The 14,773-nt window shown below is 39.0% G+C and overlaps 1 protein-coding gene across 3 annotated transcripts in view; it reads left to right on the forward strand.

Moving 5' to 3' along the window:
• TRPC4AP (transient receptor potential cation channel subfamily C member 4 associated protein) overlaps positions 1 to 14,773 on the forward strand; it is a 77,993-nt gene that overhangs the window by 20,493 nt on the left and 42,727 nt on the right. For 2 of the 3 annotated variants that reach the window (XM_032604190.1, XM_032604189.1), the window contains exons 2-5: positions 2,558 to 2,686; positions 5,749 to 5,865; positions 8,726 to 8,783; positions 10,973 to 11,028. In XM_032604190.1, coding sequence (XP_032460081.1) covers positions 2,558 to 2,686; positions 5,749 to 5,865; positions 8,726 to 8,783; positions 10,973 to 11,028 — 360 coding nt within the window. The remainder of the gene's footprint in view (positions 1 to 2,557; positions 2,687 to 5,748; positions 5,866 to 8,725; positions 8,784 to 10,972; positions 11,029 to 14,773) is intronic. The other variant, XM_032604191.1, reaches the window with a different exon arrangement.

The raw sequence follows: 14,773 nt of genomic DNA on the forward strand, positions 1-14,773 counted from the left end.
TAGCTGTGGAATTTTGATTAACGCCCTTTATCAGATTGATTACATTGATTAGTTTTCATGTTTGACCCAACCTTGCATTCCTGACATGCATCTTGCTTTGTCTGTTGTATAATCCTTTTTACATATTGTTGGACTTGGTTTGCTGGCACAGCTGATCCTTGAACAATAGGTTTGAATTCCATGAGTCCACTTATACGTGGATTGTTTTCAATAAATACTTACTGCAGTACTACATGATCTGCGGTTCAATCTGTGGATGTGGAACCGTTGATACAGGGCTGATTGCAAAATTCAACTGTATGGGCAGTTGTCACCCCTAACCCCCATGTTGTTCAAGGATCAGCTATTTTGCTGGGCATTTTTGTGTTTATATTCATCAGAGATACTGTTCTATAAGTTTTCTGTTAATGTCTTTGTTTGGTTTTGGTATCAGGATAATAGTAGCCTCATAGAATGAGTTGGGACCTGTTCCCTCCTCTTCTGTTTTATGGAAGAGTCTGTGAAGTATTTGCTAATTTCTCTTTAAATGTTCAGTAGAATTTACCAGTGAAGCATCTGGACTTAGGGTTTTCTTTGTGGGTAGTTTCTTTCCTTCCTTCCTTGCTCCCTCCCTCCCTTTCTTCCTTTCCTATTAAATTACTAATTTGATCTCTTTAATTGTTGTAGGTATGTCAGATTTTCTGTTTCTTCTTGAGTCAGTTTCTGTTGTTTGTGTCTTTCTGGGAGTTTGTGTATTTCATCTAAGTTACGTAGTTTGTTGGCATACAGTTGCTCCTAGTACTTCCTTGTAAACCTTTTTATTTCCTTAAAATTGGTAGTATTGTCCCCTCTTTCATTCCTGAATATAGTTGAGTCAGTGTGAGTTGGTCACTGTAACTGTTTTCAATATTGTTGGTTTTTCAAAGAACCAAATTTGATTTTGTTGATTATTCTCTGTTAGTTTTCTTTTCTCTATATCACTTATTTTTGCAATGATCTTTTTAATTTCCTTGTGCTTGCTTTGGGTTTGGTTTATTCCTTTTTTCTCCTAGTTTCTTATTGTGGAAGATAAGATCATCTGAGATCCTCTCTCCTTTTTAATATAAATGTTTATAACTATAAATTTGTCTCAGCAATGCTTTTGCTGAGTCCCATGAAACCATTATCATCTTCTCTTTCTTTCCTTTCAAGGAAGGGAAAGATGTTTTTTCATAGTTCTGGGTTCATAGTTGATTTGAGCTTGCTTGAAGTATATAAAATTTCTGATAATCATTTAGACCTACGGAAGTGGTAATTTCCTGTGGTTCACCCTAATACAAATTACTTTCACAAACATCTCATTACCTCCCATTACCCCTGTATTATCTTATTTTTACAATCTAAGAAAACAAGCTCAGGAAGAATAATGGGACTTGCTCAAGCTCATAGGACTGATATGCGTCCGGATAGGCTAAGATGTTATTGAAGACGTGCATGTCCTGTAATAAATTACAGTGAACTTTTGATCTAATTGAGGGACAAGTGTACATGAAAATAATTGACTTCTGGCACCTGATAATGCTGTGTCCCCAAAGTAGACACTGCCATATTGATTAATGAACCTGTCGTTAGACTAGGCTATTGCTCATGCCTTCACACATTTACTGAGTGTCTGATCTGTGTCTGGCATTCTTTGAGAGAAAGAAGGTGTGCACAATAAACACAGCTTGGTACCTACTCTGAAGGAGCTTGTGGTCTCCAGGAGGGGGGGACAAATGAGCCAGTAATTATGATACAATATGATAAATGTTAGATAAGGCCCTAGACTCTTAGAAAGGAGAGAGGGGAAGGCCTATCAAGGAAAATTTCTGGTTTTTTGGCTTGCATTTAGGAGAAAGAGCTTTCTGGGTAGAAAAGACAGGGAGGAGAAGGAGCTTTCCAGATAGAAAAGACATCCAAAGATGTTCTGTGGTGGTAGAGTTCACCCTTGAACAATACAGGGGGTCGGGGCACTGACCCTCCACAGTTGAAAATTCTTGTATAGCTTTGAGTCGGCCCTCCATACCTGCAGTTTCCCTGCACCTGTGGATTCAACCAATTGTGTAGTACTGTAGTATTTACTATTGAAAAAAATCCCATATATAAGAGGACCCACGCAGTTCAAACGTGTGTTTAAGGGTCAACTGTATATGAGTGTGTGTAAATAATTACCCACCTTGCCCCGACCTTAGGTTTATTTTCTCCCCGCACAGGTGGCATACCATATATACAGGTACACAGCTCTGTAGGCAGGGGAAAAGCATGTGCAGAGAGGCACAGAGAGAGAACATGTACGTCTGGAGCCTAGAGCGGGCACTGGGAAAGAGATGAAGCTAGAGAGGAAAGTAGGTGATAGAATAGGAAGGGTGTGTATCATGAGCAAGGAGCTGGACTTTTATCTTGCAGGCTGTTGGGGAACTTCTGAACGTTTCTAGAAAGACCTTTGAATTATTTGTCCTGGGTGGGTTTGGGAGCCAGCTGCTCTCTTTTGCTGTATATGCTAGTAGTTCTTTCCTCACCAGTAAACTTTTCCTCTTTTTTTTTTTCTTTTGCATCACAGTTCACTGAAACTTTTTTGACGGAGAGGGACAAACAGTCCAAATGGAGTGGAATTCCTCAGCTGCTCCTTAAGCTGTACGCAACCAGCCACCTCCACAGTGACTTCACTGAGTGCCAGAACATCCTCAAGGTAACTGTTAGGGGACTTGGAGGGACTGCATTCAGGGTCTCCAGATGATACAAGATGTCTGTTTTTTTTCTCTTCTTCCACCTACTTTTTAAAATAGTCTGTTTTTATTGCATAAGCTATAGAAAATTTGGGAAGTTCAGAAAAAGTGCAAACAAGAAAATAAAAATCACCAATAATCCCCCACCACCCAGAGATAATCACCATTAAGTTTCCTGTGTATATACTTTTGGGTTTTATTCACATTTGTTTTGTATCAGTGCTTGCTTAATTAAGGAGGCCTGTGCCCTGGGATTAGGTTACCTTCTTTTTCAACAGGATTTAAAAGATCCCATTTTGCTGAAGGTTCAAGAAGTAGCCTTGTGGCTGTTGATAATTATGACTAGCATATAAAGATGAAGGGACTGGGCCTGGTGGTTGGGAGAGGGATGGAAAGAATGCATAGACATCTAGGGCAGTTGTTCTCAATCTTGAGTGTGTATCAGAGTCACCTGGAAGGCTTGTTAAAACAGAGTCCTGGGCCCAACTGGCAGAGTTTCTTATTTAGTAGGTCAGACTTCAGCTTGGGGAGGTGGGTCCAACTTTGAATTTAGATTACTGGCTCTAATGTAGCTAAAACCCATGCAAGTTATATTTGATCATAATGAAACGATATAATGTTTTTCAGAGGTGAATTTCTGTTTGTTATATTGCATAAGAAGTCATTTAAAAATATAATAGGAAAAAATATATATATATATATAATAGGGCCAGGGGCTTCCCTGGTGGCACAGTGGTTGAGAGTCCGCCTGCCGATGCAGGGGACATGGGTTCGTGCCCTGGTCTGGGAAGATCCCACATGCCGCGGAGTGGCTGGGTCCGTGAGCCATGGCCGCTGAGCCTGCACGTCCGGAGCCTGTGCTCCGCAACGGGAGAGGCCACAGCAGTGAGAGGCCCATGTACTGCAAAAAAAAAAAATATGTATATATAATAGGGCCAAAAAGTTTAGTCTGTACCTTTGAGAAGAGACGTTTGGGACTTCCCTGGTGGTCCAGTGGTAAAGGATCTGCCTTTACCACTGGCGGGGACACGGGTTCAATCCCTGGTCAGGGAACTAAGATCCCACATGCTGCAGGGCAACTAAGCCCACTTGCCACAACTACTGAGCCCGTGTGCCTCAACTAGAGAGCCTGCATGCCTCAAACTACAGAGCCCACGTGCTCTGAAACCCACGTGCCACAACTACAGAGCCCAGGTGCCCTGGAGCCTACGCGCCACAACTAGAGAAGAGAAAACCCGCACGCCACAACCAGAGAGAAACCTGCACACTGCAACGAAAGATCCCGCGTGCCTCAACGAAGATCCTGCATGCTGCAACTAAGACCTAGCACAGCCAGAAATAAATAAATTAATTAATTAATAATAAATCTTAAAAAAAAGAGATGTTTTGTCTATACAACTTTTTTGTAAGTTGAAAATCATTCCCAAATAAAAGTTTAATTAAAAAGAAGGCATTTTGTGTTCTTGATCTTCTCACAGTCTGATTAGGATAGAAATAGTGTCTTACACTTGGTTGAAAACATTTTGCAAGAAATAAGGCATGATTTCATTTGATTCCTGCAAAATCTCTGAGATATGAGGTAGATGAAAGAGGGAAATTAATATTTTGAGTGCTTGCTATGTGATCATCATTTCTTTATGCACTCAGCAAATACTTATTTGAAATGTACTGTGTACCAGGCATATTTAATTTTTATGATAACTCTGTGAGATGGGTGGTATTAGTATATTAGTCCAAAATACTTTGATTGCAGGTAACAGTAACCCACTCAGATTAGCGAAAAAGATCTTTTATTGTCTCACATAATCGGAAAGCACAGATGTGAACTGAGGGGCCAAATAGAGTTAGGCTGTCCATTTCTTATCTTGACATCTGTGTGTGGCCTCATGTTCTTCCACAGAAGTAGGGCTATTGCCTGAGGAAGAGAAAAGGAGATACTGAGCAGGCAAATCCAGATGTCTTCTCCGTTCCCTTTTTCAGTTGAGAAAACAGACTCAGCATAACCCCCCCAAAGTCACGTGGCTATTATTGCTGTGAGCGTAGATTTGTCTTATTCCTGAAACCAGTTTCCATTGTACCATGTTGCCAGCAGAATTACATTCTAGTTTTATAAATGAGAGAAATGAAACCCAGAGAAAGTAGTTCAGTCACTTACTAATTATGTGATCTTGTACAACTTTGTGATTTTGTTTTTCCCCTGTAAAACTACACTCACTTCACTGAATTGTTTTAAAGATTAAATGGGCTAAAGTATAGAAACCCAGTGCTTGGCATATAATAGGTTATCCATAAGAGAGGGTTCTGCTTTTTCTTTTTCTTTTTTTGCTTTTTCTTGATGTGTGGTACCTGGACCAACATCAGTATCACTTGGAGACTTATTATAAATGCACATTCTCAGGCCCCACCCCAGACCTATTAAATCAGAAACTGCAGGTGGGACCCAGCAGTCTGGGTTTTAACAAGCCCTTCAGATGATTCTGATGCTCATCACTGTGTGAGAACTACTGCTCTAGCCCACTGTGTTCCATCTTCCCTCGAGGTTCCTGAGAAGGGAGCATAATGAGTAGGGCCCTATTATATTCTTCCTATCCTATCTCCTGTTTCACCCCAAATAGTTCTGCTTTCTTTTGTAAGCACAGACTCAGGAGCCAGACTTCCTAGGTTTAAGTCCTGACTCTGTCACATACCCTGTATGACATGGACAACTTCTTTGTGTCTCAGTCTCCTTATCTGTAAAATTGGGCTGATAAATTACTATTATATCATTGGGTTGTGAGGATTAAAATAGGTAATAGATGAAGTATTTAGAACCATGCCTGGTACATAATAAGCATTTAATAAGTTAGCTATTACTACTATTACAACTACTTTTATTGTATCAGCTTTTCTGTAAGATTTTTTTTTATGGTTCATTGTCTTTGACCTCATGGGAGTTCAAGTTGTAACTAAAATGCAAACTGGTGTTTTGGTGTCTGGTTTGTGTTGGATGCTAAACTGAATGTCTTTCTGTATGCTATTTCACTAGGAAATTTCTCCTCTTCTCTCCATGGAGGCTATGGCATTTGTTACTGAAGAGAGGAAACTTACCCAAGAAACCACTTATCCAAATACTTATATTTTTGATTTGTTTGGAGGTGTTGATGTAAGTTGTTTATTATTACTACTGCTACTTAATGGCTTGGGAATTTAACTCTTGAAATGGGAGGTAGGAAACATTTTACAATTTATAGCAAACATTTCAGAATTTTCATCTTTTTTAATGATTTTAAAAAATTTTTACTGAGTTATAATTTACATACCATACAGTTCACTTGCTTTACTTGTACAATTCAATGATTTTTGGTGTATTTACAGAGTTACAGAGTAACTATCACTACAGACATAGTGTTTTTTTTTGGCCACGTGGCATGTGGGATCTTCCCCAGCCAGGGATTGAACCCACACCTCCTGCATTGGAAGGTGGAGTCTTAACCGCTGGACCCCCAGGGAAGTCCCCAGAATTTTCATCTTTAGAAGCTCAGTGGTATTCACATATATTGAAGCACCAAAGCTTTTACACTAGAATAATTGATTTATGTAAATTGATCTGGTGGCGCAGTGGTTAGGAATTCGCCTCCCAGTGCAGGGCTTGTTCCCTGGTCAAGGAACTAGATTCCACATGCATGCCGCAACTAAGACCTGGCACAACCAAAAATAAATAAATTAATTAAATTAATAAAATTTAAAAAAATATATATATATCCCCTTTTTTTTAAGGTACAAAGTAACAGGTATGTCTCTCTGGGACTTCCCTGGTGGTCCAGTGGTTAAGAGTCCACATTCCCAGTGCAGGGTGCCCAGGTTCAATCCCTGGTCGAGGAACTAGATCCCGCATGCTGCAATGAAGATCCCGCATGTGGCAGCTAAGACCCAGTGCAGCCAAATAAATAAATTTATAAAAAAAAAAAGAAAAAAAATGGAGATCTGCATAAATTAAATGACTTCAGGGACTAGGGTGAACTGGAGAGTGCATGCCTGCTTTTATGGGGAAATGGCTTCCATTCCTATTGACCTTTGCCCTCAGGGATGTAGGAAATCTAGATTCTTATGTAGAATCTCCCAGCTTTTCAGTAGATGTAGACCACATGAATTATGTCTGTGGCCCAGGTAAGATCCATCACTTGGCATTCAGGGACTTTTAATTTATTCATTGACATAGTCCATCCTCTATTTGAAGAGAATTTATTTTAAATATAATAACCTATGCAGATGAATATCTTATACTTTTCTTGGATGACTGTGAAAAGTGGGGCATCTCTTTTCAAAAGCATTTGTGTAGTATGCCTCAAAACCTTAAAGATCATTACTCATTTTGCCCTGTTGTTTCCATTTATGTGAATCTCTCATGAAGACGTAAGTCAAAATGAGATAAGGCTTTGTATACAAAGATGCTTAGTGTGGCTTTATATATAATAGTTAAAAGTATTCATCAGGAGGAAGGTAGTTCTTGTTTTCTATAAGGTCAATGGTGATCTCGTTGATATTCTCTGTTATTTTCTGTTCTCTGCTAAATTAGTTTCCATTCTAATCCTTATTACTTTTCTTCTGCTTGCTTTGGCTTTGTGTTACACCTCTTTTTCCAGTGAATTGAAGTGAAAGATTAGGTTATTGGTTTGAGATAATTCCCTTTTTCTTCTTTTAAGTGAAATTTATTTTTTGCATTTTTATTGAAATATAGTTGTTGTACAATATAGTGATTCACAATTTTTAAAGGTTCTGCTTTGTTTATAGTTATTGTAAAATATTGGCTGTATCCCCCATGTTGTACAATACATCCTTGTAGGCTATCTTAGACTTACTAGTTTGTACCTCCCACTCTCCCACCTTTATATTGCCCCCCGCCCCAACTGGTAACCACTAGTTTGTTCTCTGTATCTGTGAGTCTGCTTCTTTTTTATTATAGTCACTATTGTGTTTTACTTTTTTAGATTCCACATACAAGTGATATACAGTGTTTGTCTTTCTCTGTCTGACTTATTTCATTTAGCATAATGTCCTCCAAGTCCATCCATGTTGCTGCAGATGGCAAAATTTCATTCTTTTTTATGGCTGAGTAGTATTCCTCTGTGTGTGTGTGTGTGTGTGTGTGTGTGTGTGTGTGTGTGTGTGTGTATTCCATGTGTGCTTGAGTAGAATGTGTATTCTGCTGTTGCTGGGCAGAATGCTTTATAGCTGTCAGAGCTTGTTGGTTTATAGTGTTCAAGTCTTCTGTATTTTTGGTATTACCTCATTGTCTATCCATTATTGAAAGTAGGGTATTATCCAGCTATTATTTTTGAATTGTCTCCTTCAGTTCTGTTAGCTTTTGCTTCATGTATTTTGAGGTTCTGTTGTTAGATGCATATATGTTTATAATTGTTATATCGTCCCGATGGATTGACCCTTTTATCGTTATAAACTGTCCTTTGTTTCAACAGAATGGGTTTTTAAATGCATATTTATTGTAAACAGTTTAAACAGAATTATGTGTTGTATTAAAAGTATGAAAAATGAATGCATATACTCCCCAGCCCCCTGTAGAAATCAGTATTAACAGTTTATGGTATACCTTTTGTGATTCTTTTTATAAACTTATGTTTATAAAAAGAACACAAATATTCTAAAAGCAAAAGAGGAATCATAGTGAAAATGTTTTGCAGCTTTTAAAAAATTAAAGCCACGTTGGACCCCAGAGATTAACTAATCTAACATTCTTATTTTTAAAAATGAGAGCCAAGGCCATGGAGGGACACTGACTTGCCCGAGTTTACATGGGGAATAGGTGGCTGAGCTGCAACTAGAACCCAGGTTTCCTGACTCTTGGTACAGTGCTCATTTCCCTGAACTTCACTGCCTTCTGGTGTTGGAACCAAGAGGGTCTTGCAGTACCCTGACAGATATTTGGGCCATGAGTTGTCATGGCAAAGACTGTTTTGTAAGTTGTGCTTTGAATTTTGAAGCTTTTATCCAATTTTTTTTTATAGCTCCTTGTAGAAATTCTTATGAGGCCTACAATCTCTATTCGGGGACAGAAACTGAAAAGTAAGTATACTTATCAGCCACTGGTACTCATTTCCTAACCTGCTGTTATGATGGTAATTCCCAGGAGTTTCTCTTCTTTCCCTTCCTAACTCTTAACAATGAGGACATGCCTTATGTTCGGCTGTAGGACACTCTCCGCCCCTAACTAAGCAGCTCTCTTTATTTTTTTTTTTTTTTTTTTTTTTTTATGCGTTACGCGGGCCTCTCACTGCTGTGGCCTCTCCCGTTGCGGAGGACAGGCTCCGGACGCGCAGGCTCAGCGGCCATGGCTCACGGGCCCAGCCGCTCCGCGGCACGCGGGATCCCCCCAGACCGGGGCACGAACCCGCGTCCCCTGCATCGGCAGGCGGACCCCCAACCACTGCGCCACCAGGGAAGCCCCTCTCTTTATTTTATACTTGGTAGAAATATAAGTCTAGTGCTTTAAAAGAAAAAGTGTGAAAACTACTGGGCTAAAAGAATTGCATCTTTGTAGTTTCTAATAGTCCTTGGTTTCAGCTTTTATGTTTTCTTTGCAAATTCTTATTTCTCATATAGTTAATTGAGAGAGTAAGGAAAAGCCTGGTAAGATCATTTGTTTTATTTTTTTAATTATTGTCTTGTTTTTGTTGTTATAAAAGTGTTATAAGCCCTTTGTGAAAAGTTCAGTCATTACCAGAATGTGTAATTTATTTGTGTTTAGGGTAGCACATTATTTCTTGGACTGGGTGGTAGGTATATGGGTATTATTCTATTATTATTCTCTATAACTTACACATGTTGCAAATATTATTCTTAGGTAGTCAGTTGATAATTTAAAAAAATGAGTAAGTACACTTACTTTGGCATTAAAAGCCAGAGATCAGTTAACATCTGATGAATGCTCTACTACAAATATCACATTTTTTAATTAAAAACTTTTCCTCCCAACATCAACATGACATATTATGTAAGGCCTTGTTTGTATGTGTAGTAGTGGTTAAGAGGATTCATATTCATCTTTTATGTCGCAGCTTTGTATCCTATCTAAATTGGTCTTCATGTCCTCTGCCCTCATAGCAGGTAGCATCTTGTAATTACTTGTTGGTGTACTTAATTATTCTCTCTTCCCCCACTAGATTTATAAGTTCCATGAGGCTTTGTCTTTTTTTTTTTTTTTTCGCTAACCACTGTATATTCTGTATCTGCTCTAGAGTGGATGCTGAATAAATATTTGATGAATGAGTGAATTCCAGTTCCCTTTGAAAATGAAAGGTCTAGAAGTACTGAGATATACTGATTTGGTGTTCCAACCTGCTCTGAAGTCATGAAATAAATAAACCAAAAAGCCCCCATAGGTTGAAAAGTGGTGATGAGGGTTACAGGACATCTGCATTGTCTCAAGATTATGTCAGATAACCCTTCTGGTCAAGCTAGCTTGGCAGGGCTGCCCACTGGGATCTTGGAGGGAAGCCTAACATTTTAGAGTTTGTGGCAGCATAGGAATTAATGCAAACAGTTTTTAAAAATAAAAGTAATGCCAAACAAAACACTTTATCCATGGTTCATACTCAATTTTATCATCTCCCAGTTTTGAGGACTTGAAATTCTAGTTTCCTTTTTGTCGTACTCTCCTGTTCCTGCTCACAGAGAAGTAACTAGTTCTTTATTGGTACCCAACGTAAATAACAACAGAACAAAACACGTTGAGTCTGTAGTAAAAATGACATCCTTGTTTGCTGCTGGTAGAATTTTCAGTGGAAATTTACAACATCAATCCAGTTACTTTGGATTCTCGTAATTCTGCTTTTGGAAATGTATCTTAGGGAACCAGTTCAACACAAGCATAAAAGGACTATATGTTATGTTGTTTATTTCTAGCCTATTTAAATAGCAAAATTTTTAAAACCCTGGATATAATTCTAATCAAGCTATAAAGGAACATGGCTTACTAAGTGATAACACCACAACAGGTTGAAATTATAAAGACTATGGAACATAATAAGCATAATACTATATCAAACCAAAAAGCAGTGTACAAATTGGTTTGTAGGCTCTGATGCAGGCACCATGAAACTCTTTGGTGAATAAGGACTGGAAGGAGCTATGCTAAAAGGAAAATAATCATCTTGGAGGGGATTATGAGGAACAATTCTGTGTTCAAAAATTTAATTCTGTTACACTATCTTTCCAATGAGAAAAATAACCAGTTATTCCCCTTTCACTTTCAGTAAGTGATGAAATGTCCAAGGACTGTTTGAGCATCTTGTATAATACCTGTGTCTGTGTAAGTATCCCTGCCATCAGGGCCTCATTTTTCTCCCTGCCACATCTGCAGTGCTCGAGGAGGGAAGATTTGAATGGGGTGGTAGACATGACAGCTATCTTCAGACATTGGAGAATTGGACTGGTATGTGCCTGAGAACCATAACCAACAGGTAGAAATTATGGATGGCAAAATTTCATATTAATTGAGCCATGGCTGCTTCAGCAGGTACTGAACTCCTCTAGCCCTGGAGGTGTCCAAGCACAGACTGAACAAAAAACTTGTTAAATGGATGCAAGCATTGAAAGAGTGCCTGTGACCTTTAGGATTCCTTTAAACTCTATTGTACCTACTCCTTCATTTTTATTGTTAGAAAACAAAACAAGAACCAGAAGACCCACCATGTGTTGATCAGGACACCCAACTAGGTTGATCACTGAGTGGGAAAGAATGGTGAATAAAAGAAGCAATTTGGTGGAAAGAGCATAGCACTTAGCGCTAGAACTTGGTTTGGGGTTCTAGCTCTTGGCTTCATGCTTATTAATTCTCCTCCCTGTGCTTTAGTTTCTTATCTTAGTAGAGTGTAGTTGGTAATCATACATCATAGGGTTGTTGTGGGATTTAAAGAGATGATAGATGTGAAAGCACTTTGTAAAGCAATATACAAATGTTAATTTTTGTAAGACCCAGTACCTGTCTTTTGGGAACATATGTGGTAAACTGTAAAGAGTGAATCAAATACAGCAGAATGAAACAAATGCTGTTGTAGAAGTGAAACCTCTATGCAATGAAAACACAAAGGAACATTTAATTCCATTTCATTTCTTGCCTCATTCAAAAAAAGATTTCGGGCATCGTTAGGAGTATGTAAGGCCTACCAATATTATAAATTTGGAAGTAGGTATCCAGGAATTGGGCTGAACATAAAATCATCTGTATCGCGGATGGGGTACAAATTTAGGTTTAAGCTGATACCGTATATTAACGCATATGTGTGGAACCTAGAAAAATGGTACAGATGAACTGGTTTGCAGGGCAGAAATAGAGACACAGATGTAGAGAACTAATGTATGAACACCACGGGGGGAAAGTGGCGGGCGGGGTGGTGATGGTGGGATGAATTGGGAGATTGGGATTGACATGTATACACTAATATGTGTAAAATGGATAACTAATAAGAATGTGCTGTATAAAAAAATTTAAAAATTCAAAAAATAAATAAAACAAGCAATATTGTAACAAATTCAATAAACACTTTAAAAATGGTCCACATCAAAAAAAAAAAAAGAATAATGCTACTATGAACATTTGTTCATATGTGTAAACTTGACTGAGCTAAGGGATGCCCAGATATCTGGTTAAACATTTTTTTTCTGGGCGTGTCTGTGAGGGTGTCTCTGGAAGAGATTAGCATTTGAATCAGTAGATGCCCTCACCAATGTGGGTGACCACCATCCAATCCATTGAGGCCCTGAATAGAGCAAAAAGGTGGGGAGGGTGGGCAAATTCACTCTCTGCCCGAGCTGAGACATCCGTCTTCCCCTGCCCTCGGACTTGGAGTTACTGGTTCTTGGGCCTTTGGCTCCAACAGGGACTTACACTGTTGGTTCTGATTCTCAGGCCTTCCATTTCTGACTGCATTTCATCACCAGTTTTCCTGGTTCTCCAACTTGCAGATGGCATATCAAGGGACTTCTCAGCCTCCATTTAAAAAAAAAAAAAAAATTGGGGTTTAAGCTTCCTAGCAACCAACACAAATAGGGAAATATGTTTCAACACTTAACACAAAGTTCAGCATCCATAACATTGCTATGCAACAGAAATATAACACTTACGTTATTTTATTTTATCTTTAGGAATAGCATATTTATTAGTTCAGGATTGATACCTTTTTTTTTTTTTTGGCTGCGTTGGGTCTTCGTTGCTGTGCGCGGGCTTTCTTTAGTTGCGTTGAGCAGGGGCTACTCTTGGTTGTGGTGCGTGTGCTTCTCACTGCGGTGCCTTCTCGTTGCAGAGCACAGGCTCTAGGCGCATGGGCTTCAGTAGTTGTGGCACGTGAGCTCAGTAGTTTTGGCTCACGGGATCCAGAACGCAGGCTCAGCAGTTCTGGCACGTGGACTTAGTTGCTCCACAGCATGTGGGATCTTCCTGGACCAGGACTCGAACCCGTGTCCCCAGCATTGGCAGGTGGACTCTCAACCACTGCACCACCAGGGAAGCTCCAGGATTGATATCTTAAGATAAAAATCAGCATCCACAAAAACCTTGACAACATAAATGATAGGCTGTTTGAATAAAAAGAATTGAAAAGGGATAATGTAAAGCTTTGGACATAACTCTAAATAAACAAATAAGAAATTAATGCTGAGGGCTTCCCTGGTGGCACAGTGGTTGAGAGTCCGCCTGCCGATGCAGGAGACGCGGGTTCGTGCCCCGCTCTGGGAAGATCCCACATGCCGCGGAGCGGCTGCGCCCGTGAGCCATGGCCGCTGAGCCTGTGCGTCCGGAGCCTGTGCTCCACAATGAGAGAGGCCACGGCAGTGAGAGGCCCGCGTACCGCCAAAAAAAAAAAAAATTAATGCTGAGGTCCTGAGCAAGGGAGATATGTCTTAGGGGCATACAAATGAAAAATAGTTTAGGGGCCTAAACTGTCAGTAAGTTCAAAAGGATTCAGCAAAAACTATTGTCACCAAAAAGGCTAATGCAATCTTAGTGTAATAAACCTGCACTTTTAGTCACTGATTAGGCTATATATGGTATTTTGTGTTTGCTTCTGTGTATCACATTTTAAAAAGTATAAGAATGTATTATACCAGTCTCTCAAGAATATTAGAGTATAATATAAAAATACTCCAAAAACAAGTGAAATAACCCATCACCCCACCATACTTAGGTTATTTTCAATTTCCTTGTAGCCACGTTTTTTAGAAAGTAAGAAAAGAAGTAGGAAGAAATAGGTGAAGTTAATTTTAATGATGTATTTTATTTAGCACAGTGTATCAAGAATGTTATTCCAACATGTCATCAATATAAGTAATTATTAATGGGATATAATTCCTTTTTTTTGTATTAAGGTTTCAAAATCCAGTGTGTTTTTTACCCTCAGAGCACATCTCAGTTCAGACTAGCCATGTTTCACGTGCTCAGTAGCCAGATGTAGCTAGTGGCACAGGTAAGCACAGACAGACCCGTGAGATAAAAATAAACTAATTGTTCGGGTAGTGCACAATTATTCTTGTAACTAAGGCCAGTAAGAAATTGTTCTTATAAAAAAAGATGATGTATGTGTGATGTAATGACTCCATCATTGTCAGCTTCCATGTAGTTAATAGTCTTATGAGGCAGTCTTAATGAGGCTGTTCATTAATAATGACACCTAATGTTAATAATATTCCAGCAAAACACAGTTCAGTTAAAAAAAAGGAAGGAAGGGAAAGGAAAGAAAGGGAAGGAAGGAAGGAAAGGGAAAGGGAAAGAAAGAAAAGGAGAGAAAGAAAAGGAAAGAAAAAGAAAAGGAAAGCAAAGAAAGAAGAAACAAAAACGTAAAGAACATTGGATGATATGGTCCAACTTTGTGCTGATCTGGCTTAAATTCAGGTTAGATGGAAACCTAGGGCTTTTAGAGTTGCAAACACCAGTGCCTCCAAGGATCAGGCAGAAAACAAGAAACGTTTGAAGTTGCCTGTTTTGGAGTGGGGACTTGTGCAAATTGTGACTAACTGGAGTAAGCATATCCTATCTGAAGACTTAAAGTCAAAATTTAAAA

This window comes from Phocoena sinus, chromosome 15 (assembly GCF_008692025.1).
Source record: "Phocoena sinus isolate mPhoSin1 chromosome 15, mPhoSin1.pri, whole genome shotgun sequence".
Classification (NCBI taxonomy): domain Eukaryota; kingdom Metazoa; phylum Chordata; class Mammalia; order Artiodactyla; family Phocoenidae; genus Phocoena; species Phocoena sinus.